The sequence below is a fragment of the Neomonachus schauinslandi genome, chromosome 5 (genome assembly GCF_002201575.2).
Source record: "Neomonachus schauinslandi chromosome 5, ASM220157v2, whole genome shotgun sequence".
Lineage (NCBI taxonomy): Eukaryota > Metazoa > Chordata > Mammalia > Carnivora > Phocidae > Neomonachus > Neomonachus schauinslandi.
Window position 1 is genome coordinate 84,406,567 of NC_058407.1, and position 27,589 is coordinate 84,434,155.

At 36.6% G+C, this 27,589-nt stretch overlaps 1 protein-coding gene and 1 pseudogene across 3 annotated transcripts; one reads left to right on the forward strand and one right to left on the reverse strand.

The window, feature by feature from the left end:
- The window catches only part of LOC110580804, a 31,719-nt pseudogene extending 31,599 nt beyond the window's left edge, over nucleotides 1–120 (forward strand).
- On the reverse strand, nucleotides 65–27,589 carry LOC110581091 (pyridine nucleotide-disulfide oxidoreductase domain-containing protein 1). Of its 3 annotated transcripts, XR_002480376.1 has the most exons (13): nucleotides 27,441–27,589; nucleotides 22,806–22,886; nucleotides 17,529–17,648; nucleotides 14,402–14,530; nucleotides 12,466–12,539; nucleotides 9,443–9,603; nucleotides 6,675–6,766; nucleotides 5,512–5,647; nucleotides 4,307–4,419; nucleotides 3,611–3,733; nucleotides 1,468–1,605; nucleotides 754–1,056; nucleotides 65–482 (listed from the first exon to the last, which is right to left on the reverse strand). XR_002480376.1 is itself a non-coding variant. In XM_021690809.1 (12 exons), exons 1-12 carry the CDS (start codon nucleotides 27,522–27,524, stop codon nucleotides 808–810), a joined length of 1,500 nt encoding a protein of 499 aa, XP_021546484.1. In that variant the 5' UTR covers nucleotides 27,525–27,589; the 3' UTR covers nucleotides 65–807. The 3 variants fall into 3 exon arrangements, 2 of the variants coding, with proteins under 2 accessions (XP_021546484.1, XP_021546485.1); XM_021690809.1 differs by having other exon boundaries at nucleotides 65–1,056; XM_021690810.1 differs by lacking the exons at nucleotides 9,443–9,603; nucleotides 12,466–12,539; nucleotides 14,402–14,530; ... (1 more) ...; nucleotides 22,806–22,886; nucleotides 27,441–27,589 and adding an exon at nucleotides 8,153–8,189 and having other exon boundaries at nucleotides 65–1,056; nucleotides 6,675–6,768.

The window sequence follows — 27,589 nt, forward strand, 5'->3', positions numbered from 1 at the left end:
CTGATATAGAAGAACCAGTGGTATTAATCTGAAGAGAAAATGGAACCACTGAGTTTTGACCAGAATGTTTGCTTTGTTTTTATTTGTAGATTCATTCTGAAGGAGCTGATAAAAAGAGGGAAGAAAAAAAATCCAGGTAACTTTCAGAAGTCTGCAAACATGCTTTAGCAATCTAAGAATAAATTGATGATGCATGAGATAGGTGTTTATTTTCCAAGAAAACAGTTTAAGACAAATTTTATTAATATTTTATACATATGGAACTTATCTCTGAAGTACTGGACTTAAGTATTTTACATTTTTCTCATTTCATACTGTCAGTTATTTGAACTTGAGTATTTCACATCAAAAATTATCTTAAACTCTTATGCCTTGATATGTTTATTTTCTTTTGATATAACCAACATTTGATAGCGAAGTTATCATATGGAATATTTTACAAAGGCTTATTACAGACAGGGAGTTATTTCAGCTCATAACACCTGTAGAATCCAAACATAAACACAATAAGGTATTAATATAAATCTGAAACCATAACCGTCTCTGAGATTTCACAATCAGAATGACTCTGGCATGCCAGACCAAGTTGTTGGCTAAGTAGATAACAACTTAGCTAAATCAGAAATGAGTAACTTAAATCCTTACATTTACATAAGTGGTCAGTTTTGTGTTGTAAAGTTCAAATAATTTACATATATTTTCCCACTGAAATCATTATCACTTCTGTATTCTTCATTTAATCAGTGCATTTACCTTATTGTGACTTTGTGTTATTTGGAACTTTCTGTAGTTCTTGAAATGCCTTTTTTAGTCAAAATAATCTTCTAAATCAATATTTGGATCTAGCAGATCTTCTCCATATGATGAAAGATCGGTCTGATTTAAAATTAAGTTTTCAAATGTTTCTTCTAAGTCAGTTTCACCAATTAAGACAGCTCCCATCATTCGCCCATTCTGCATGACAACTTTGACGTACTCTTGTCCTTTGGTACATCTCAGCATTAATTCATGATCTGAACCTAAGCCCTGTGCGTTGTATTTTCCCAGCAATACAACCTATAGGTGGGGATAAAAACATGATTCTAGTGAGTACCAAAAAGGAAACACTATATGCAGTTATACTATGTTGTTCCTCTAGAAATAAATGAGTGGCAGTGCATTTGTTGTACAGATGACACCACCACAATCTCTGAACATTAAAAATATCTAGGATCTGGACTGCATCAGCTTAGAGTCATGAAGAATATGCAAGGGAAAGCACTGGGTTCATCCCTGAGTATGACAGCTATTGGTTCCCCCCTTAACTATGAAACAGTATAGCACAGGAAGGTAGGTAATGATTAGGAATTAAGACCAGCAATAATACCAGGTACTGATTTCCAAGAAATTTTGTAAAATAATATTTACATGGTTTTAGTTATAAGACTAACAAGCAGAAAAAGGCACTAATTTGCTTATCTATCTTACCTTATAGTTAAAAAATTTTGTTACATGAGCAAAAAGTTCAAAGCTGAAGTCCATGTCAGTAGATTCTCCTAAACTAGCTGCAGCCATGCATTTTGCTGCATACCATCCCATCTGTCTAGCCTGCGTCCACAGCCTCATCTGAAAGAAAAAAATGTTATGACATAAAAGTTTTCATTGTTCTACTTTAACAGTACCTTACAAAATTTCTTAAAGGGGTTCACTGTTGACAGTCCTTGAGATTGGCTAGATCTAGCAAGCTAGAGGACTAGTTCGATTGTCTTTGCCATAGAAGCAGTTACCAATCCACACTAACCAAACTTGATTTTGCTATTTGATATTACTGCCTTTAAAATTAAAGGATGATACCAAATCTGTATGTTTCAATAAACGATTACATATAAAGACAACATTTCAGGGTATACCAGGTAAGAATACTACTAATTAACCAGTCTCTTTTTTCAGAGTAAGTTCATCATCAGAAGTAGAGATGACAAATTATCACTGAAAAATTCATTCCTCTTCCTAATCCTTAGATTGTGGTGCTAAATCGATATATTAGTTGGTTGTCCAGCCTCAGGAAATCTTACCAGATTTCAGCAACTGATGCTGGGAATTTTAAATTCTTCCCTTACATTAATTTCTCCTTTACTGTATGTTTATTTTAGAAATCCCTGATAGAACACTGGCTGTGAAAGTCAAGACATTGACTCTTCTACATATTTTATTAACAGCCTTAACTTCTTCACCTGAAACAAATGTACACCATCATCTATTCCATGGCTATTGAGAGAATTAAATAAGCTAACCTACACCCTTTTGTGCAAAAATAAGTAGAATGGATAGACTTTTTAATTCTGGGAAGGGAGCAGAGCAAACTGAGCACAACACTCAAGAACGGCTAATGGAGGCGGCCAGCAGTGTTACACTGTTGGACCGTTGTTAATGTCTACCAGCCTCTGAGTCCCTCCAGTTTGGGTCTTGGATCATGTAAAACTAATTAGTGTACTTATTGCTTCTACAAATTAAGACATGAGGTCTATTAGATTCACTCAGAACAAGAGACCTCTGTTTTGTTTTCAGATATTGCCTGTAGCAGAGTATGACACATAATAAGGATATAATTTATCCTCTTAGAGGGTTTAAAGTGTTCAAAAAAATCCCACAAATGCCAATTCCTGAGAGTTGAAGACATATATGCCACAGAATGATTACAGAAAAAAACTGAAAAGAAGCTAGCACTTTAGAAACAGGCCAAAAGCACTCTTCCTATGACTTTTATCTCTGTAAAAACGAAGTATTGAAGGTGCCTCTTAGAATGCATCTGGCCCTTCCGCTACTTCACACTCCACAGTTAATCTGAAGGAGAATCTCTACCTGTGGAGCTAGTCTTTCACCAAGTGTTGCCTGGTTCTTTTATCTGTAACATCTATCTGTGTCTCTACTCCTCCTAAGACCACCTCGCCTATGGCCGAGGTCTGAATATCTTCCTCAAGGATTTCTGCTCCACCGTGAGGCGGCGGGCAGCACCGTGAGGGCAGGAGGACACAGACATCCAGTTGGACGGAGTTGTGTGGCTGAGGAAGAATGGTCGCTTGAGGGAATTTTTTCAGTCATAATTCCCACAGAGACAGAACTGGGTCATCAGGATCGCAAGGGGTCATCATCTATACGGTTTATACCTCAGGATGTTATTTCTTCATCTAAAGCTGCTCTGTCTAGTCTGGTAGCCACTAGACACAGGGAGCTATTTAAACTTAAATGTAAATAAAATTCAGTTCCTCAGTCTCAGCACATCTTAAGTGCCAACAGAGACATGTAGGCTGGTGACTACCTGACTGGACACTGCAAACGTATAGAACGTTTCTGTCATCACAGAGTTCCACTGGACAGTGCTGGTAAGTATTTGAAGATGAAAAAGTCATAGCCCATAATTCTTTTTCAATTACAAGACATACCAGTGTGTTCCATCACTATATAATAACTTACCAAAAGGGAAACATTCTTTTTTTTTAAATGTCTAGGATAGCCTCCTACTTAAAGTAGCAAAGTGGGAAAACCAGAAATTTGGATTTGCTGGTGGTGACTCACTCCTTTACCGTCAGATGGAATCTGATACAAGGTGTGATGGCGGATGCCGGCTTACCTGCTGCCACACCGGGCTGGGCCTCCAGGACGCGGTGCACATGTCACCTGCAGCATAGACATCAGAGAGAGACGTGTGCATGTGAGCATCCACCTTCAGGCCTCCGTCTTCTCCTAGATCAAACTAAACAGGGTTCCTGATAAGCATATGTGGGAAGAAAAATGAAAGAGGTCTTTTCTGCTCTCAAGTAAAAGAACAAGTCAAATTTTTACACCTCGGTATGCTGATCTTCAGTGAGAGAGTAAAAAACAGCTGCCAACTTTAGACGACTCAGCTGAATTTCAAATCCTACTAGGACAGCCCAGCTAAAAAATTCTTAGACTTTCAACATTAAGAATACTCAGTAACTGTGGGACTACCCCACTCGTAATTACAATACTCCTCAGTTTTCTGAGCTTCAAATGCTAAAAGGCAGAAAATACAAGACAGTTTCTCTAGTAGAATCATCAACCTTTAGACAAATGAATTGTGCATTATGTCCTATTTATGAAGACACTTACGCTGGGACGTTTACTGCTTAAGGACTTTAGGCAATACGAAATACTGTAAATAAAACATGAATGTAAACTAAATTGTTTTCAACTTCCTTAAGTTACAGTTTTACACTAAAACAATGAATAGTTATTTATGCTTGAGAATTAGAAATCTCATACTACTTTAAAAATATTCATAGCAGGACAAAATAGTTCACCTTACATTGTTGCCACAGAGGAAAGGTTCTGTATTTGGTGTAACTCCTGTAGCACTGACAATGAAATCACAGCCGTATATCTTTTCATTAGTCAATTCCACATATACAGGCCATACCTCTTTAAAACAAACAAACAAACAAACAAACCACCTTCACTCTCAAATGTAATCACCAGCTGTCATTAGCATTATGTGAATATAATGCCTAGAACAAACAGTGAAAGAAAAAAGCAGGAGAGGACTTTAAAATGTACCCCTTAAGGGCGCCTGGGTGGCTCAGTTGGTTAAGCTACTGCCTTCGGCACAGGTCATGATCCTGGAGTCCCTGGATCGAGTCCCGCATCGGGCTCCCTGCTTGGCAGGGAGCCTGCTTCTCCCTCTGACCCTCCCCCCTCTCATGTGCTCTGTCTCTGTCTCAAATAAATAAATAAAATCTTTAAAAAATAAATAAAAAATAAAAAAAAAAAATGTACCCCTTAATAATTTTATAAGACACATCTGCTTAAACAATTATAATGCAATCAGCACTATCTCCTTGTTTTCAGTATAGTTACAAAATTACAGCATTCTAAACATTTTTCCTTCAAATTTAGACAAAGAACTTCCAACAAAATGATTTTAAACTGACAATCACTTTATAAATTATTTCTTTAAAACTATTAAGCTACTATACTCCACTGAGAATTTAGTCCAAATAGACTACTCACTTTTCAGTGTTTTCCCTTACTATTCATATTCCAACTCTAACACTACCTTTTCCCATGGAAAGATTCAAAGAATTCAAAGACCATGGAATGTCTTATATGCTAGTTCTCACAGGAAGTGTGAAATAGGGATTAGATCTGTTTCTTAATCCCAAATTGAAATTTGTTTGATTTTGGGGAAGTCACTTCATCTTCTGAGAGTATCAAAGTTTTTTTAGTTGATAACTGTTTTGATCTGCAAGATATTCTGATTGACGCACAGAATTCTGGTGGTCAAAGCACCAGGAGCCCCATGTAAAATGTAAAGCTGAATACAAACTATTAGGAAACTTGAAGACTAAGTAATGAAAACAAAATGACTTACGTTATTAAGTAATTGTTTCATTTTTACTTTTTATGTTCAAATTTCATATGGAAATTAAAGTTTTTTAATATAGTAAGATTAAGTAAGGTTTTTTCCTTTTAAATTACTGGTTATTGTATTTTTTTCCTTATTTTATTACTTACCTTTATCAGTTGTCACTGACTGATTAGAATGGTCTCTGGGAAAAGGCAAGGACTTTTTCTTAGAAATTCTAAATTCTTCCTGAAGGTAGATTTTCTTTACTTCACACATAGTTTCAATATGAATCTTATGAGAAAACTAAAGAAATACTGGTCACCATACAATTCCCAAAAAACGACTTAGGTTGCTAATGATTATAAAAAATTACAATACACTTATAGAAACATACAGAAAAAATAATTCTTATAATATAAATGGAAACACACTGGATGCCCCAAAGTAAGCCTCTCAATTTGTGTGTGTGAAGGGAGTGAGCAGAAATCCATTCAGAACCTAAGAAAACAACCAGTTGCACTGGCAGGGCATGCTTTTAAGTATAAGCCTCAGTGATAATCACAAATATAGTTGTTAAAAAATTACACTGCTAGAGACTCTAAAAACCTCTTGAGGGCAAGTCCATGCCGACTTACTGTGATATCCGAGAACCTTAGTAAAGTGCCAAGTACAAAGGAGATAATGTTTAGTGAACCAAACTGCTGAAGTTCTCAGGTTAAAAATACTATTAATCTTTGGATCTGAAGATGCAGGAAAAAAATGATTTTGTATAATTTCTATCACAAAAATTAGATATGCCATGAAGCCAGCTCCTCTCCAAACTACCCAAGGCTGAAAAGAAATCATACACAATAATAAGGACTCCATGTATGCTTCTTACAGTATTTAAATATCACAGCCTTTTAACTATTTAAAAATAAATATCTAATAAAATGAGTAAAAGCAAGTCATCTGTTTATCCAATTACAGTGTTAAATATGTATTTTATTTAGAATTCATCTAATAATCTTCAAAATATTATAATGCATGTGAAGTGACCTTTGAGAAAAGATTAATTTAAAATAGGACAGTTATATTCACTGCAGTCCGAGCCTGGAAATCTCTCTGCCTGGGGAACTAAAAAGAAGGGCACGAATCAGTTTTAGATGAATGAATACTCACCTGTGGTAAGGAATCGGGCCAAGTGCCATTGGTCCTGTCTGTCCTAGCACTTTGGATTTTAAGTAAAATCTTAAAATTTTTGAGTTTGACTTATTTGTGACCAGTCTTTAACGAATGGTTTAAGAATTTAAAATTGCATCTTAGGTTTAATTAGTATATGAACACATACCTCTTTTGTACCTTTAAGATTCAAGCCTTCATGCCAATCAGGTCCCAAGGCACTGCCCATATTACCAGCACCAGTTTTGGTTTGTTTTCTTCCTGAAGAGATAAACTCAACTCAAAATTCAAATGACCTAAAAACTGCCAGGCAGAGATGTGTACTTGTGTTCTCAAGCTTTTAGGCAATGTTATGATTCTCATACGTACATATATACAGCATGACTGAACTAAGTTACCTGTATTACTTTATTATTTTAATATTTTGTGATATAGAGCTATAAAATGGATAATCCTTCAACCAAGTGTTGAGTATAAACACAGTGTGTTTTGGGGATGTTATATATATATATATATCCCCAAATGTATGTTAATATGAAGGGTAAGATCTGATAAAAGGTTGATATCCAAAATACATAAAGAACTCCTACAGGGGCGCCTGGGTGGCTCAGTCGTCGTTGGGTGTCTGCCTTTGGCTCCGGTCATGATCCCAGGGTCCTGGGATCGAGCCCCGCTTTGGGCTCCTTGCTCCGCGGGAAGCCTGCTTCTGCCTCTCCCACTCCCCTTGCTTGTGTTCCCTCTCTCATTGTGTCTCTGTCAAAAAATAAATAAAATCTTTAAAAAAAACCCAAAAACTCCTACAACTTTGTAACGAAAATACAACCAAAATAAAAAATGGGCAGAGGACCCGAACAGACAGGTTTCCAGAGACATACAGCTGGCTAACAGGGACATGAAAAGATGCTCAGCATCACTAATCATCAGAGAAGTGCAAATCAAAACCACAATGAGGTATCACCTTACACTTGTAGAATGGCTAGAATCAAAAAAAGACAAGAAATAACGAGTCTTGGTGAAAATGTGGAGAAATAAGTTCCCTCATGCACTGTTGGTGGGAATGCAAATTGGTATAGCCACTGTAAAAAACAGTATGGAGTTTCCTCAAAAATCCAAAGAAAACAAAAACACTAATTTGAAAAGATATGTGTAGCCCTATGTTAACTACAGCATTATTTACAACAAGCAAAATATGGAAGCAATCCCAAGTGTCCATCAACTGACAAATGGATAAAGAAGATGTGGGGTATATATGCGATGGAGTATTACTCAGCCATAAAAAAGGATGAGAGCTTGCTATGTTCAACAACATGGATGAACCTAGAGGGTATAACGCTAAGTGAAATAAGTCAAAGACAAAGACAAATGCCATATGATTTCACTCATATGTGGAATTTAAGAAACAAAATAATAAAGAGACAAACCAAAAACCGGACTCTTTAAATGGTTGCCAGACAGGAGGTGGATGGGGGTATGGATGAAATACAGGGGATTAAGAGTATACTTATCATGAGGAACACTGAGAAATGTATAGAATTGTTGAATCATTTTATTGTACACCTGAAACTAATATAACACTGTATGTTAACTACAGTAAAATTGTTTTAAATAAACACATGCAAGTTAAACTAGGAAAAATATTTTTATTATTCAGTTGTATACCTAGTTCTTTTATGTGCAATTCTAGCCTCTGGTTTTTATTATTTTTATTATTATATTTTATAAAATATATTTTAAAACAACAAAATAAATAAAACAAAGCAGAAACAGGCTCAGATATAGAGAACTGGTGGTTGCCACAGGGGAGGCACTGGTGCGCAGGCAAAATAGGTGAAGAGTAAAGTAGTAAGAAGTACAAACTTCCAGTTATAAATAAGTCATGGGGCTGTAAAATACAGCACAGGAAATATAGTCAATGGTACTGTAACAAGTTTGCACAGTGAGAGGGTAACTAAACCTACTGAGTGGACCAAGTCATAATGTATAAAAATACTGAATCACTACCGTTGTACACCTGAAACTAATATACTGTAGTCTGTTACAATTCAATAAAAAAATTAGCCATTCTGTTTTTAAACATTTTGTCAATTTTTAGCACCCTCAAGACTTACAGAATTCTTTTCGAACTGTATAAGCCAAAAGTTAAAAAAAAAGCTCTTAAAAAACTAGGTTTGTTGTATTTTTTCTTTTTTTCTAAAGATTTTATTTATTTGCTAGAGAGAGAGAGAGAGAGCGCGCGTGCGCGTGCACACACACACACACACACACACAAGCTGAGGGGAGGGGGAAAGGGAGAAGGAGAAGCAGGCTCCCCGCTGAGCAGGGAGCCCCGATGCAAGGCTCTATCCCAGGACCCTGAGATCATGACCTGAGCCAAAGGCAGATGCTTATTGACTGAGCCACCCAGGCGCCCCTGTATTTCTTTTTTAATTCATTGCATTTTTTGTAAAATTATCTTAGCTCCTGTCCAGTTGTATCATCTGTTTGCAAAGATGCAGATGGGCTGGTTCATTTAATTCACTTTAAATTTCCAGTTTTAATTATACATATTTGTCATTTAAAAAAATCCTGGAAAATCTAAGTCATAAGATATAGAAATAAATATTATCTATATTTCTATCTCTCAACTATATTTTGCTCAGTGTTCTTATAGCCTTATTCTAAACAATTTTTTTTTTTTTAAAGATTTTATTTATTTATTTGAGAGAGAGAATGAGATAGAGAGCATGAGAGGGGGGAGGGTCAGAGAGAGAGGCAGACTCCCTGCTGAGCAGGGAGCCTGACGTGGGACTCGATCCCGGGACTCCAGGATCATGACCTGAGCCGAAGGCAGTCGCTTAACCAACTGAGCCACCCAGGCGCCCATTATAGCCTTATTCTATATGGCTAAAAAGTTAAACAGTTTCATCTGTGAATTAATGAAAAAGATGCTGTATTTACCTTCAGTTGTATACCTAGTTCTTTTATGTGCAATTCTAGCCTCTGGTTTTTCAGCAATGAGCTTTGAAGTCAAGAATTCTGCTGCTCCTGCATCGAAGAAAGTATTCCCAATAGCTTTATCTTTAATGGCCCAAATGATTTCACAACCTTCAATTTCATACCTAAAAGGAATATTAAAGTTACTCAGAGCAATTCTGAAAGTCTGAATAGAAATCTCTGTATTTGCAAATAACAATTATTTTACAACAAACTGAGCAAGAATGATTATAAGGAGCAATGTAATACTCCATCAGGATCAACAGTTAAAGTAGAATAAGTAATAAAAGAAATTTAACCAGTTTATTGAAAGAACATAAAAATGACAAACATATGTAACTGAGTATCAGGTAAAATTTCATTACAGTGAGCATCACCTCTTAAGTGTTCAATTTCCCCAACATAGTTATTGTATGAATGTTCCCCAGGGTTCCATAAATGAGCAGTGCTTTTTTGACATGGGTATAGTGTAATCAATAATGGATGGATGGATGGTATACAGTTAAAATACTGAAAATACCTCACTTCTTTGGTAACAAGTATTTTGTGTACTCAAAGCACAACATTATGGAAGGAGATAGAAAAAGGAGAGAATCAGAGTTATCAACTAAAATTTTAATTCTGTTATAAAGGAACCACTACTCTGCAGTCCTCTCCCTTTGCCTCAGAAATTTCCAAGCCATTCAGCCAAAGAAAGATCCGGTTCACAGAAAAATCAAGGAAAAAGAAATGGTCGTGGTATATACAGGCCAACACCACTCATGAGGAGGCCGGAGCTCCTGCACAGTTTTATCTCTAGGTTTGGTCACGGAGAATGTGGTTTGCTTAGTATTCATTTCACCAAGTCCCTGAAGTCCATTAGATTTTTCTGCTATTAATACTTGTTTTGGTACAACTGATGAACTGGGACAATCCTAGACAAACAGGATATACGGTCATCCTATCTATACTAGGATTTTCTTTGAACCTGTAGTGATACTAAGAGTATCGTGTGCTAAGAACTGTTAATGCTGACTTATGGTCAAAGTATCACCATCTTTATGTCACAGATGCGATAACACGTGGACTTTTCAAACTAATCAATAAGTAGATGATACAAAAAAGAAGGTTTAGTGTACATCTGACTTCAGGTCACCTGATGTTCATGCTTTCTGACAATATGGTCAAGGATCCCCCTGCCCCATCTAATGAGCCTTTATTTTTCCTGCTCCCCTATGGCAGAAACAAATATTTATAGTTACTAAATTTCACATTCTTTGGAGAATATTCTATTTTATCCTGCTCAGGTCATATAGGATTGCTGATGAGCAGAAAGTAGAATATACATTCAGTAATAAATTTCATGTCTTAATTTACATATAGGCACATCATTATTATGAAATACTTTCTTTAGCTGTTATAAATTAGAAATTCCTCTACCATTTTTAAAAAATTTTTAAGTAATGTAACAGTATGATGCATATCAGTATAGCTTAAAATACTGACGCTTGACTAGTAGGCCACAGTAATAAGTAACCATGAGAACTCCTGTACATGCCCTACCTCACAGGACACCCTGTATTCCCCTCAGCCTATGAACTATGCCCTCAGCAAGATGCATCACCACAGAGGTATCCTCACACATAGCGGAACTACTTTCATTTTTAAAACCAGTCTTAAAAAAACAAACAGTGAAATACGGTTTTGTGAAATTATTTAAAAAAAAAAAGTCCTTTTAAAAAGGAAAGGATTAACCTACACTAAGTAAAGAAGAAAAATACACTGAAGAAAATGAGCATTTTCCTTGGGAGAACATGAGGGCTATTGAAGAGCAGAAAGGGTTTGTGTGTGTCATTTCTCATGAGATGACAAACACCTGATCATCAGTGGACCTAAGCTGAGATAACAGCATTATATGTGGCCTTTCTTTAGGAGTTTTATTGAATTATATAGTGTATCTCCAACCTAAAGAAAATGAGGAATAGGATTAAATGTTCTAAGACTATGAAGATTTCTGAATGTAGGAAAATTTTCCAATGTAAAGAATAATAGTATTAAAAGTTATACTTTCGGTGATTGCTACTGGAGAAAATTTGTCATATGCGTCCTCCTTTCTCTTGCCCCTGTTTGGTTTTGACTTGTCCAGTTTTTGTTTGTTTTTCTCTGCAGTTCTCCATAGTGCCACAAACTTCATAATTATAAGAATGACTGCGGCCCCTAGTACTCAGGCAATTTAGGAACTCTTAAAGCTTCCACCGGGATCTACCACCCTGTCCGAAAAAGGAGCAAAAACCTAGTCCAAGAGTTAGAATGGACAGGGCTTTGGCAAATTCATCATTTTGATACAAATTTGTCCTCTTTGTAGTTGGGCTCAACTTTCTGGCCTGAAAATGTCCGGACTATTCCATGTCAGCCATCCGTTGGAAGATAAAATCACAAAGACAATCTATGCTCTGTAGACCATAGCAGGAAATTGATTCCTCAATGTTCTCTGAACTTGAAATATCATCTTAAGATAGTATTTTATATTAATTTATGTGTTCACCATTTTCCAACTTCCAAAAAACCAAGAGCTGAGAGTACCACAGATCTTGAAATAGGGAGTCATGGGACAGAAAGGTACCTATATAAATGAGTGAAGCAGGATGGGTATAAACAATAAAAAGTGGTGGGGGCTGTGACTAGAAATCTCTAAAACTGTGCACATTTAAATTGTTTTTCAAGATAGTCCATGCTTATCAAACACCTCTATGGGTCACACCTCTCCAGTCACCTGTGTGTGACCCCTTGAGACAGAAAACATTCCCTAAACTCATGTTTGGCAATGACATTTCTACAACTATGAATTCCATGAAAGCCAAAAATATAAAGTGGACATTTTCCTTGAAAATATATGAAAACCAATTACATTTATCTTTGAATTTCAGAATACCAAGATGTTTCTAGTCTGCCAATAATCACATGAATCACAGAGCAGTGTTTAAATAGGATTTAAAATATATACTTACACCAGTTCAAGTGCAATGCCGCCATTCCCTATGATCATTATTCTTTGAGCTTTAGTAAGCTGTTTCTGAAATTCCTGTATTAAAAAGAAAAGGAGACAGTGTTCTGTAAATAGTGGGCAAAACTTGAAGCAAGAAGCTTCAGTGATAATATTCTTAAAATGTAGGAATTTTATCTGATTTACAAAGGAACAAAATAAATCTCTTTCCCACTCTGCCAGGATGCATCCTCCCAATATTACAAATGCTCTCTGTTTCACCCAAGCTGTCTTCATAGCAATGCCTCTGCTGATTTTCCTTGCCTTTTAGTCAGTACATTTAGAGTAGTTCAGAATTCAGCAAGCGGCACGACCTCTAGTTTAACACATTCCTAACTCCTTGATCAAATCAATTTACTAACAGGACACTGGTCTGTATCCTACATACAGGGTTATTCCTTTTCGTCTAGTCCTTCAGTTGACACTTCCCCTGGAGTCACTCAACACTCAAAACTTGCATGAATGAGCAGCACAACAGCTTGGTGGTTTAAGAGTCCTTGGTTCTAGGAGTTAGTAACTGCCTGCAGTTATTAACTTGGGCAAGTTGCTTAACCCCTCTGTGCCTCTGGTTCTTCAACTATAAATGGAAACAAGAAGTGACTCTATCTCATTAGGCCTCTGCAAGCATTAAGATAATGTAAATAAAGCTGTTAGGAGCAGGCACAATAATGTCTAACATCAGAAAAAAATGTTACGTTCTTATCATTACAAGACAACTAATTGATGCCTCTACCACCTTCCTCCTCTGCCCCCTAAAAAAGCTCACAATGAGCTTACTACTGAAATTGACTTGTTTAAAATGCTACAAAAAAAAAAAAAAAGTTAATTTTAGTTTGTCCTTCACTGAGGACAGTAAATAATTTAAGAAAGATCTGTTAAAAACACTGGACATGGAGATAAATGGCATGAGTTTAAATTGTACTTCTGATAGACTTAATAACTACTTTAGTATAGGTAAAAACTTAATTTCTCCATCAGAGTTTCCTATTTGTAAAATGGGAGTAATACTGTCACACAGGATTATCATAAGCAGTTAGGTCATGTATGTAGAGGGCCTAGCTGGAACATAGTTATGAACTCAGTCTCTGATAATAGGAACCTGAAATGTTTACAATTATAATTAAATTATAATTTATAATTAAGTTTTCTAGTTTTCTGTAAATTCCTATTAAGAACAGGCTGAAAGAAAACATCAATTTTCAAGAATATAAAATATCAATAAATGTAAAATTATCACCCTATGGGACAGAACTACAACAGTGAGCTTGAGGTAAGACAGAATATTATGATCAGAAACCAGGAAGGGCTTCTTGGCAAAAAGGGTCACTGAACTCCAAAGCCCAGAAATCCATTACCAGAAAAAGTTGTAGAAGGTTCCACAGAGTTTCACCTTATTGGGATAGTTTATTAGAGGCTCCTGAGTACAACAATAAACCAAATGATTTTTTCAGTTCTGGGATTGTCATGATTCTGTACTACAAAGATCTTCTGAATATTAATTTATTTGCTAAGGGGTACGTTCAGTAAGTTTGGGATATGCTTTACCTTTTTGGAAAAAGATCATTCACTATTTAAGATTGCAAATCACATATTCCCAATCAAAGTACAGTAATGAATGTGTGTATTAGTTATAACCTTCAGCTTAGTTGTTGTATTTGGGATACAATGCACAATGGAAAGAACACAGAACATCAGCAAGAACTAAAAAAACAAAAATTATCAACCAAAGCCAAACTGAAACTGGCAATAACATTATAACTACTTTCTGGTTTATGGATCATAAAACAAACCTCTTCTATAATTTAGGAATTAACATTGTAAGTGGAATACTTTGATTCAAATATAGAAAAGTCTAAGAAATATTCACATTCCTTTCCCATGAACCAACCTCAAAATGTTACCTGAGCACTGTCTGTATCACGGATTCCTAATACGTAAGGATTTTCTTCGCATATCAACTTTGGTTTAGCTCCAGCACACAAACAGAGTTTCTTATACACATGCTGACTGCCATCTCCTGTTAAAATGCACTGTAAAAACACAGAGCAAGGAAGGGGAGAGGAGAAACATACTCATCTATGGGTACAATTTCATTTTAAATCAAAAATTTGGGGCGCCTTGGTGGCTCAGTCAGTTAAGTGTCTGCCTTTGGCTCAGGTCATGATCCCAGCGTCCCTGGATCGAGCCCCGCTTCGGGCTCCCTGCTCAATGGGGAGTCTGCTTCTCCCTCTCCCTCTGCTCCTCCCCTGCTCGTGCTCGCTCACTCTCTCTCTCAAATAAAGAAAATATTTTTAAAAAATTAAAAATTCAGTAAGAGGAAATCAAAAAAATACATTAAGGTTGCCTCTTGGTGGCACTCAATACTTTTGTTACAGCAACTGCAAATCAAAGTAAACATGAGAATGCATTCAGTCCAGTCATTCACCATCATTTTAGGGCCATGAACCATTCTGGGAATCTGTGAAAACTAGTCTTTCTCCCCTGGGAAAAGAAGGTACAGTCACACCAGATTTTGCATAAAACTTAAGGAATCGCATGATATTCAGGGAGGTATGCTGATCTCAAGTTAAAAAATAAACATTCAGAAATTTTAAAATTGAGCATTCTGATATTATACCTGGGGCAGGCCTTAATGAATATTTCTGATCTCAGTGGAAGTTACTGTAGGAAGATCTAGTAATTCTAATGGTATCAGACCTTAATAGGTGGTATGGGTACAGGGGGGGTACAGTGTGGTAGGAGAGGGTACATCATCTAAAAACATTAGAAGTGCTAAAAACACAGCATTTATATGCTTAAGTACAAATAACAATCACTTCACCAGCAAACATGCTCTTTGGGGATATTTTCATATATATTTCATGTATTTTCACATGAAAAATGTGTTAACCTTAAATCCTAGCATGTACTGGCTTTAAAGTGATTTAAATTAATTTTTAATGACATCATTGAGTCTAAAACTACATATTTGAGATCCACTGTTTTTGTTCCTTAATATCGAATGAAAACCTACATCTAAGTAGTAGCCTTTAGAAGGTACATATCTATAAGTACATATGACTGAGAGATGCCAGACTTTGTCAGAGTGGTTTAGAGCTTAACACTGTGCCATGTGTTTGATTTATAAAACATGGCAATCATAACTGTAGCACTTGATACCCACTGAGACATTTGTTACCCGTTGTAACTCTTCAGCGGCTTAACAAAAACATAAAGCCAATAATTCCACACAGTATAATGCATACAGGAATTCTACACAAGTCTTCCTGCAGATAATATGGTTAGAATTTTATCTGGCAAACAGTAGTTATAGACCCTGACCAAATCTAAAAATAATTTGCATTTAGCTACTGTAAAAACACACACAAGAACTCTTTTCATTGGCTACTGTTAAATTTTTGGAAGTAGACATGAAGATAAAACACATAATCTCTAATTCATTAAAGAATATAAAGGACAGATAATGCAGACATGATCTCATTTAGGACACTTCAACATGGCAATGGGCGGCACTGATTTATTCAAATGCCCGAATATAAATTCCCTCACAATTAGTACACATTTGAGCACACTTCTATTTGCAAATTAACTGACATGGATGTTACATAGGATATGTACTACTATAAATATCAGAAATTTATCCTGGTTTTAGGATTCAGATTTTTTTCTCATAAAATTCAGTACTTATTTTTTCCTGTCAAATTATTTGTGTTCTGAATGTATTATAAGTGTGTTTTCTCCCTAAGGGAGAACTCACAAATGAGAGCTGCTCTAGGGAAACAACGGCAAACTCCACTTCCCATCTTGCCTGAAGCTCATCTGAGGATATTGCTGATCATCTGACAACACCCTTTTCTGAGCCCACCTTATTCAGTCCCATGTCCAGTGGGTTACTGGGTCCTGCTGCGTTTACAGTAGAAATCTCACTCATATCTGGGCCGTTCTTTCCACTACACTGTCCCTGTCTTAGTTCAGGCCTTCTACCATTCTGGATGATTGCAACCACCTTCTGATTTGGTTGCTGGCCACCAGCCCCTCACTCCACCCCACTTCATCCTCAACACTGCTGTCAGATCTACCTTCCTAAAAGAGTATCCATGGTATCACCCTGCCTCCACCTAAAATCTCTTCATTTCTCCACTGATTACAAAATAAATTTCTTGGTATGATGTAAACAGCTCTTCACACTCTTATTTCTTTGGCCTCGTCTGCCAATCTTCTTTCCTTGTCCCCACTGCAGTCCCTCTGACAGTGTCACTCTTCCATGTGCCCCTTTTCTTTTCTATGGGCCTTTGAATAAGCCACCACCTTTTCCTACAATGCCCCTAATTAAGAACTCTTTTAATTCTTTAAGACTTAAACCCCATTCAAATATTACTCCCTCTGTGAAGTCCACATAAATCTCTAATATCAGAGCTTAGATAAGAGTTCAGTGACTGTGCTTTTCACGTCCCTATAGTTATACGTGTGCAGGTGTATATTCGCTCCGACACTGGGCGCTCCCAGGGCAGGTTCACTGTAATATTCCTGTTGTCTCCCAGCACTTACCGTGGTGCCCAGAACACAGCAGACACTGTAAGTGTTAATGCTCATGTAAAATGTAAAACCTAAAACGCAAACTAATTATAGAATCATAATAAACTCACAACAAGTACAAATTTTCCCAGTAATAATATAAATCACTAAACTTTATATGCTAAGGACCTTAGTGGTGGTGGCGGTACAGACGGGGTCAAAAGAAAGCAGGCAAAAGCTCATCGAGATTGAACAGTGGGCTGACATTAAGAAAGAAATCCTCGGGCGCCCAGGTGGCTCAGTCGGTTAAGCATCTGCCTTCAGCTCAGGTCATGATCCCGGGGTCCTGGGATTGTGTCCCACATCGGGCTCCCTGCTCCTCGGGGAGCTTGCTTCTCCCTCTCCCCACTCCTCCCCTCCCCACTCATGCTCTTTCTCTCTCTCGCTTGCTCTCTCTCAAATAAAATCTTAAAAAAAAAAGAAAGAAAGAAAGAAAGAAAGAAATCCTCTTACGTGTTCTTTACTCTTTAGTTGTTTTACTCCGGATTCTATAATCTTAATGTTGGGAAAGCGATTTTCTAACATGGTTTTCGGTTGCTCTTCAACATCAAACTCCTCCAATACTTTAGAAACCTGTATTAGATCAGAAAGGTAAAAATATATGTTTAAAAAATATTTCAAAAATTTTAAATAATAAAAATACTTTCATTTGTTTTTATACACTACTTACTTCATATTCATAAAACAAAGTCGGCCAATTGCACTATATACAGTGTAAAGAGGGCTAACTCCACATTTTAAGACTTGAACTCAAACATTAGTCCTATCTCTCGGGCAAGTCAGCCAGGTCACTGCGCCTTAGTCTCCTAGCCTGGAAAATGAGGGCTGACTCTACTCACTTCTGCACACTTTTACCACAGCTTGTTGATTCCCTTATCCTTACAGTTTTCTCTGTCCACTTACTAGCCAACTTTATTGTGATCTAGCCTTTAGACTCTTTCCTGTTGTCTAAACCCAAGAGCATCCTCTTGGACTCACTTCTCTTCCTGTGCAGGCATGACTCCACTGTAGATCATTTCATGTTTTGCCCAAACTTTTACTTCCTCGCTTTTTTTTTTAACCATTAATTACCCTGAAAACCCCCCACCACAGACTGAACTGCTTGCTTTTTCCAGTCCTATACCCAGTCTGCTGTGGAAGGACCACACCTTGCAGACTGGCATTTGACTTCAGCTGCCCCCTAAATACTACCGGGAAATCCTACTACATGGCCCTAGTGGTTCTCAAACTGTTTAGTCTCAAGACCCCTTTACACACTTACAGATGACTGAGGACCCCAAAGAACTTTTGTCCATGTGAGTTAAACCCAGTGATATCTGCTACATTAGATATGAAAACTGAGAAAAATGTAAAATATTTAATTCAATTAGAAGTATAATCAATACATGTTAAACAAATATCCTTTTAATAAAAAATAACAATATTTCCAAAACAAAAGAAATTAAGAAGAATGGCATTGTTTCCCATTTTTGCAAATATCTTTACTGTCTGGTCTTAATAGAAGATCTGCTTCTCCATTCAAACTATTACAATATGTTAATTTGGTTGGAGTATATGCAGCCTTTTCAGAGAATGTGTATTATTCTTTGATGTTACACTAAAACTCAACAAACGTGTTTTCTTAAAGATTAGTTGCTATGTAGAATTTGAAACCATATCAAAGAAATTTTCATCCTGTTACTAGGAAATCCACTGGTCTATCCTGCACTTTGAATGGATCTTGTAACATCACATTCGTCATCTGGACAACAGTGGTTCCCTAAGTTATGGAGAATTGCCCAATGTTAATACATTTTATATCACTACAATACCAAAAGATCACATTATTATCACCAACAATCTCATGAGAAACGTCTTTAAGTACCAGGAGGCTCACAGTGAGGAAATGAGTTTCCCAAAGTTCTAATTCTGGCTGGAAAGCTCTAATTTTGTCCTGTTGCCAACAAATACTATCACCTGTGTTCCTTGAAGTGACAGGCTCACTTCACTCATTTTCCAAATATGAATTACTATAGTGTGTCAGTTGTTCTTTCAAGTAAAGCTGGTGTCTGTAAAAGAGCAACTAGCTCCTCTTGCAACTCAGCAACAACACAACTGCTTTTCCTTGAGACAACACTACTCCTGTATGTAGAACAAGTGCTTTATGCCTACAACCCATTTCATCATACAGAGTATTAAAAACACGTACACTTATGGGTCAGGACTTAATAAAACATTTTTTACTGGCTCTAATTTATTTAACTGAGTGCGTGCAGTGAAGAATACAATGACCACCAGCCCAGTTTAGCCACCATTGCTCTTATACCATCGGGGCTTAAGTGTCAATTTAGTGAGAAGAGTAACATCAAGTAACATCTTCCATCCCTCAGTAATTTTTTCAAAAGTTCATCATTCTAATGTTTCACAAACACACTCCACCCTCTGCATTCCCAGCAAATCACCTTACCTCTAGGCTTAAAGAGACTACTAAGAACTCTTACTACTTCTTTCCCACCATCTATACATTTCTCAGCTATAGTCTGCCTTCCTTGACCCATTTCTATTTTCAAGGTGAATCCAGTAATCTGTGCTCTATATCCCATCATCTCTCACCTCCTCAGGACTTTTATTATGTATTCCTTATTTTTCTTTATCTTCATTCCTACTGGCTTCTTAATCTCAACAGGTAAACATGCTAAAGTGTTTTCCACCTTAAAAGACTAAAACTCAACTTAATGCTAGTCCTCATGTCCTCTATTTGCTGCCACCCCATCTTTTTTCCCTTTGCAGCTAAATTTCAAAAGAGAAAAGTTTATGGTTACTGTCATTTTAGAGTTACCCCCTACTAATTTCTGAAGATAGTGTAAACTGTCTCAAAGTCACCAATGATTTACTAGATATGGGCACTTTTGAGTCCTTGTCTTGTCTGACTATTCCCTTGGATCTGACGTCTTTGACCACTCCTCTTTTTTTTTTTTTAAATAAAGATTTGATTTTATTTATTTGTCAGAGGAGAAAGAGAGAGATCGTGCACAAGCAGGGGGAGCTGCAGGCAGAGGGAGAAGCAGGGAGCCCAATGCGGGACTCGATCCCAGGACCCTGGGATCATGACCCGAGCTGAAGGCAGACGCTTAACTGACTGAGCCACTCAGGCGTCCTGTGACCACTCCTCTTAATTAAACGTTTGCCTTCCATGGCTTCAGGGATACTTCTTTTTCATAGTTTTCCTCTTCAATCTAGACTAATAAGGCTGGCCATTTTCAGGTCTTCCGTTCTCTCTGATCTTCCTTTAAATGTCAGTGTTCCACAGGACACTGCTGCTGGGCTCTTTCACTGTATGTATTTTTCCTGGGAGACTGCATCCCATGCGTATGACTCAGCTGACACTGAGACGATGATGAATACTAAATTTCTATCTCCAATTCAGTGTTCTCACCTGCTGAAAATGCTCCAAAAGTTTGGCATCATCTAAATTTGGATAAAATACAATTCCATACCATAGCATACAAGCCCATCATGGTCTGGCCCCTGCCTACTGGTTCGACCTCACACTTTACACTCCAGCAGCACTGAATTGGTACCTGTTAGAGCATATTACATAGCAATATAGTTTCATGCACTTTGGCACATGCCTGCCTCTATTAAACCTCTTACAAACATGGGAAAACCTACTATTCTTTCAGTCTCAGTTTCAATGCACCCTCCTATGTAAAGCCTTCTGGATTCTCAAAGGCAGGCTTTGGCACTCATTCATAATATATTTATAAAAATAATTATGCATATATTGCAATATAACCTCAGTTTTGATTTTTTTTGCCACTATCAGTATAATTACCATATTGTATAACTATGTCTTGTAGATTTGTTGCCCCAATAGAAAGGAATTATTCTGAGAAAGTGCTACTCATTAACCATGAGGGCTATAGAGCCAAAGGGCCTGTATTCAAAACCTATCTATACACATCTCAGAAATTTACCCAACCTCACTGTGGCTCATTCACCTCATCTGTTTAAGTGGGGATAATATATGAATCTACTTCATAGAGTTACTTAAGGATTAAATTAATACATTTAAAACATTTAGAAGAGTGTCTGGTGCATAGTAAATACTCCAAAAGTAATGTGAGTTATTATTAGTAATCTTTTTTCTCTTTAGAAATTACAGAAGCCACAAAAACATGTTCTTTAATATTAAACAAACAATATCTAATATAAAATAAAATGTGCCTCTTTACCATTCTCTGAATCTCACACTACCCCACCATTACTGCTGTCCCCTGACTCCAGAGATAACCAATAGTAATTTTTTGTGTATGTTCTATACTTTCAATCTCTGTAACTGGGTACCTAGCATACTGGTTGATATATAATATAAATGCTCAATAAATGATAAAAAGGATGCAATTTCCTACTTCTGAATTTTAAGAACTGACATTTGCATAATATTTGTTACTCTAATGTACTTTCACATATATTAGTATGTCTTAAACTCCCAACATATACAACCTTAATACTTCCTAAGCAAGGAAGGTATTATCTTAATATTACAAGTGAAGCAACTGAGATACAGATTTGCCAAGGCTATGCAGCTAGGTAAATAAATTAGGCCTAGAACCCAAGATTTTTTTTCTTCTATTGTACAAAATTTACAAAATTAGCAAAACTGAACTCAAGTCTTACAACTGTGGAATAGTTACACCAAATTCAGTCTTCTGGAAAAACACTTGTAAGACTCAGCTATACATCTTTGTATTATGTATGTGCTCTTAGCCTATAATTGAATATATATATTTTTTCTTTTACGAGATTAATAGCCATAATTTATTATCTGGTTCTCTCAATCCCGTAAGTCCTTTGGCTGTACCTAGGTAATAAGATATCTTAGGTATCTCTAAGTAGGTTATAAACAAGCAACATATTACACTAAATTACCCTTGGTCTTAGCAGCTTACAACATGAGAAAGTTTTATTTTATTATCAGGATGTAAGGGAAAACTTGTATTAAAGACTATGGTAGTATTCTTCACCGAAGTATGGGAACAAAAGATTTACTTAATTATTTTGCATAGGCATTATAACATAATTATAGCACTACAGTATAGGCATAATTTATAATATGTAAATATACATATATTAGGACATAAATCAAAACTTTTTTGATGTGAGGTACCACTTTAAAAATGTTTAGAGATCACTCTTCTATGATACTATGATCCAAATGATTTCAGACTCCTAATGTAATGTTATGATGTGTGTCATGTAAATACATGGAACTACAAAGTGTTCTGTTCTGAGATGCTTATTACACATCTGAAACATTAATTATCTGCAAGTGTAAACTTGGCCAAGAAGCACTTTTCTGATTTGCAAACACACATTTATTCACGCACAACTGTATACAACTGTATACATACAGCTGTGTATATACACACATATATATAATGATATCCAAATATATTTGTATTCATATTTATATTTGTATAACATTTTTCCTTAAAAGAACTTTAAAATTTTCTGAAAAGTAATTCTGAGTGGGAGGAAAAGATGGGAAGAAAATAAAGGTCTAGAAATTAAACATCATTTGGGTGCGTTCAGTATTCAATATAATTCTAAACTTTGAGCTTTGATTTTAAAATGACTATCAAAAGAACATTTGTCATTTTAAACATTTAAAAACTATAATTACACTACTAGGCAAGTTACTGAAATTTAAAAACATTAATACTAAGAAAGTTATACAAAAGTTCTTACCTGCTTGAAATTTGTAACCGCTTTAATAACAGGAGAAGCTGTTACCAGGAGAATATCTTCTGATGGAAACTGAATAGCCAACTTATTTAAAAAAAAAAGGTTGGGAGAAAATACATGATAAATAACTTTAGATACTTTAGGTATTAATATATATGCCATGGAGGGTGAGACAGGGATAATGCAATTTTAATAATGTTATTAACCTAGGAAACTATAAACTCACTTTTCCTCATCTAAAGGTCTCCATTATTCTGTGTCTTCTTATTTATGGGGTAGTGGTGAGTAATGTCCAACTCTGATACTGATAAAACAAGTAATACATTTACACTAAACACTAACAAAGCCTCCTGAACAAGAAAAATGATACAAAGAGGTATTCCTTATTTACTTAAACTACATTATATACCAATTTAAAGTTGTCATGCAGAGAATGAGAAGAAAATATTTTCCTAAATAACAGTTAAACAAACTCCTATTTATTTTAAAATAATATTTTCACTTCCCTGCCGTAGGATTATATTAGAGCAAATCCTTACTAATAAATACTCAGAATCTTAGCCTGACTTTTCCCAAGTGTTCTGGCATTGCTATTCTGCCTCTTCCAAATGCCCAACCAGTATACACTCTGGGAAAACAAAACCATTTTAGTAGTAGCTTCAACAGAATTTAGAGGCTTAACTTGGTCTTTTTTTCATGATTTTCCTCCGGCTACATACAACCTTTCTCTCACTTTAAACTTCAAAGAATTTTTTTTTTAAGATTTTATTTATTTATTTGACAGAGAGAGAGTGAGAGCATAAGGCAGGAGACAGAGGGAGAGGGAGAAGCAGGCTCCCCGCTGAGCAGGGAGCCTGATGCAGGGCTCTCCTGGGATCATGACCTGAGCCGAAGGCAGACGCTTAACCAACTGAGCCACTCAGGTGCCACTTGAAAGAATTTTCTTAAATCACACTCTGGTTCCTCAACTCCACCAAGTTCTATTTCTTTCCCTACTACACCATTAAAACTGAGCACATTCAGCCAAAAAACTATCAGAATAAACAAATGAATTCAGTAAAATTTCAGGATACAAAATTGATGCACAAAAAGTGGTCGAGTTTCTATACACTAATAATGAGCTATCAGAAAGAGAAATTAAGAAAATAATCCCATTTACAACTGAATCAAAAAGAATAAAATACCTAGGAATAAATTTAAGCAAAGAAGTGAAAGACCTACATTCTGAAAACTATAAGCCACTGACAAAAGAAATTTAGGAAGACATAAATAAATGGAAAGATCTATCATGCTCATGGATTTAATATTGTTAAAATGTCCATACTACCCAAAGCAATCTACAGATTCAATGCAATCCCCATCAAAATACCAGTGGCATTTTTCACAGAACTGGAAGAAAGAATTCTAAAATTTGTGTGGAACTGCAGAAGACCCCAAATAGCAAAGCAATCTTGAGAAAGAACAAAGCTGGAGGTATTATGCTCCCTGATTTCAAACCCCTACTACAAAGCTGTAGTGATCAAAACAGTATGGCATTGGCACAAAAACGGACACACAGATCGATGGAATGGAACAGAAAGCCCAGATATAAGCCCACACATAGATAGTCAGTTAATCTCTGATAAAGGAGGTAAGAATACACAATGGGGGAAAAAAGTCTCTTCATAAATAATGTTGGGAAAACTGGACAGCTTACATGCCAAAGGATGAAACTGGACCACTATCTTATGCAGTATACAAAAATAAATTCAAAATGGATTAAAGACTTGAATATAAGACTTGAAACCATAAAACTCCTAGACGAAAACATAAGCAGTAAGCTCTTTGACACCAATCTTAGCAATATTTTTTGAACCATTTTCTTCAGGCAAGGTAAAACAAAAAGCTAAAAAGCTAAAACAAATGAAATTAAATCAAACTAAAAAGCTTTTGCAGAGAAAAGGAAACCATCAACAAAACAAAAGGACAACCTACTGAATGCGAGAAAATATTTGCTAGTCACATATCCAATTGGGGTTAATATCAAAAATACAACAAAAAATTAAACAACTTAATATAAAAAAATTTAAAAATGGGCAGAACTTGAAAAGACATTTTTCCAAAGAAGACATACAGATGGCCAATAAACACATGAAAACATGCTCAATGTCACTAATCATCAGGGAAATACAAATCAAAACCACAATGAGCTATCACCTCACAACTGTCCAATTGGCTATTACCAAAAGATAAGAAATAACAAGTGTTCTTGAGGATGTGGAGAAAAGGGAAAGATTGTACACTGTTGTTGGGAATGTAAAATAGTGCATCGCCTATGGAAAACAGTATGGAGGTTCCTCAAAAAATTAAAAATAGAACTACCATATGATTCAGCAATTCCACTTCTAGGTATTTAGGAGAAGAAAACCGAAACACCAGTTTAAAGAGATATATGCACTCCTGTGTTCACTGCAGCATTATTTACAACAGCCAAGATATGGAAGCAACCTAATTGCCCACTGATAGATGAATAGATAAAAAAGATGTGGTATAAATATATTCAAAGAAATATTATTCAGCTATAAAAGAAATCTTGTCCTTTGTGACAATATGAATGGACCCAGAGAGTATTATATTAAGTGAAATAAGTCAGAGAAAGACAAATACTATATGATTTCACTTATTTGTGGAAACTAAACAACAAAACAAACAAAGCAAAAGAGACTCATAGATACAGGAAACAAACTGTTGATTACCAGAGTGGAAAGGGGTTGGGGGTGGAGGGGAGTTGGGCAAAATATATTAAGGGATTAAAAGGAACAAACTTCCAGTTATAAAATAAATAAGTCGTAGGGATGTAATGTACACCATAGAGAATATAGTCAATAATATTGTAATAACTTTGTATAGTGACAGAGGGTAATTATGTCTATTGAGGTGCCCATTTCATAATGTATATCCAATCACTATGACATCACCTAAGACAATATTGAATGTCAATAATTCAATAAGGAAAAAAAGAACATCTTCAATTCACCTATACATCCTTAAAACCCATCAGATTCTTTTTAACATCACCTTATTTGAACTTTCTATAATACTTGATAATATTACCAATCTCTCCACCTTTCTTTTCTTTGTATATTCTGTAATTTCTTTCCCCACTTTGTTTGCATTGCTACACCTGGCCCTCAAAATTTCTTTATAGTACTAAATTCACCTTCCAATTGGCCTTCCAGTCTCATTTTAACCAGCTGCCCTTGCCCCAAACACTTTGGAACAAATCACCTCTCAAAATATTTCATTTGACCACATTAGGCCACTACTCCAAATCATCTCACTACCTGCAAGTTCTTGTTAAATTCTTATCAAGACTTATATGACCCTTTACGATCTGGTCTCTGCCAACCTTCCTACCTTCATCTCTGGTCACCTCCCCCCAAACACCACCTACTTTGAGCTTTGCTGCTCTCAGGTAATGCCATGCTTTTCCACCTGAGATTATATCCTTGCCTCCCTTAGCACCCTCTGGTTTTTGTCTACCTGGTGAACTTTTACTCAATCTTCTATACTGAGACAAAAGGACTCCCCCTCCCCAATTTACACCCTGCCAACTCCACAGGCACCCCTAAATTGGAATGATTTATTTACATGTCTCTTCCACTAGATCGTGAGTTTTAAAAAAGGAGGTAGCATGCTTTGTTTATACATAACTAATCAGCCCTTAGTACAATGCCTGGATCATAGGTGTTTACTTGGTGAAAAAATGGAAAAAACACACCTAAAAATTAAAAGTTTGTAAAAAAAAAAAAAACCAACTCTTGAATTTCTTGCACTACTTCTGTGACTTCAATAATTGCTTCTGCTTACTTTATAACAACAAAATAATCTAGTCCTTTTTGGAGAGAGAGAGAGAAAGAGAGAGTGTGTGTGTGTGGTCTGATTATTCACTAGAATCAAAAAAGCACTCCCCACCTACATTTAATAACTTGCTCATTGTTTTACAAAACATTACTAGAGATGAAATCTCTTCTACCTTGTATAGGATAGAAATATAGGAGAAAGTATAGGAGAAAACGTAAGAGTTTATCAGTTATTTACGATGAACGATGAACTAAGGACCTGGCATTTACCTGGAAGCTGAATTCCATCAGCTAATTAAGAAAGGGGGCTGAATTTTCTGAACAAGTACCTATTAGTTTTAAGCCCTCTTGCTGTTTATGATTTTTAAAATTTATTTGACAGAGAGAGAGGGAACACAAGCAGGGGGAGTGGAGAGGGAGAAGAAGGCTTCCCGCTGAGCAGGGAGCACAATGCGGGGCTCGATATCAGGACCCTGGGACCATGACCTGAGCCGAAGGCAGACGCCCAACGAATGTGCCACCCAGGCGCCCCGCCCTTTTGCTGCTCTGACATAACTAGGACTAGAGTCTGGTTCAGTCAGCTTTGGGGTTCCCCTCCCAAAACCTAGCTCCCCACTCCTCCCTATGCCCAAGGCTAAGCTTGACAGGTACTAAGAACTTCGTCCAAGGGCCACCACGCAGTCTCTAACATTTGAAAGCAAGGAGTGCGGGGGGGGCGGGGGAAGGAAGCGGCTAATGAGGGACATGGGCGAAGGGCAGGAGGGTGCCGCTTCCGGGGTCGGGGAAGCCAGCCTACCTGCTCAGCACAGGTGACACCCGCGATGCCACCACCGACCACCACAAACTTCCCCGTCGTCGAGGGAGGGCGCGCTGCCTCCATACTCTCGAACTCCTAGTGCGTTACTGACAACCAGTGGGCGAACCCCAGGAGCTCATACTCTGGGA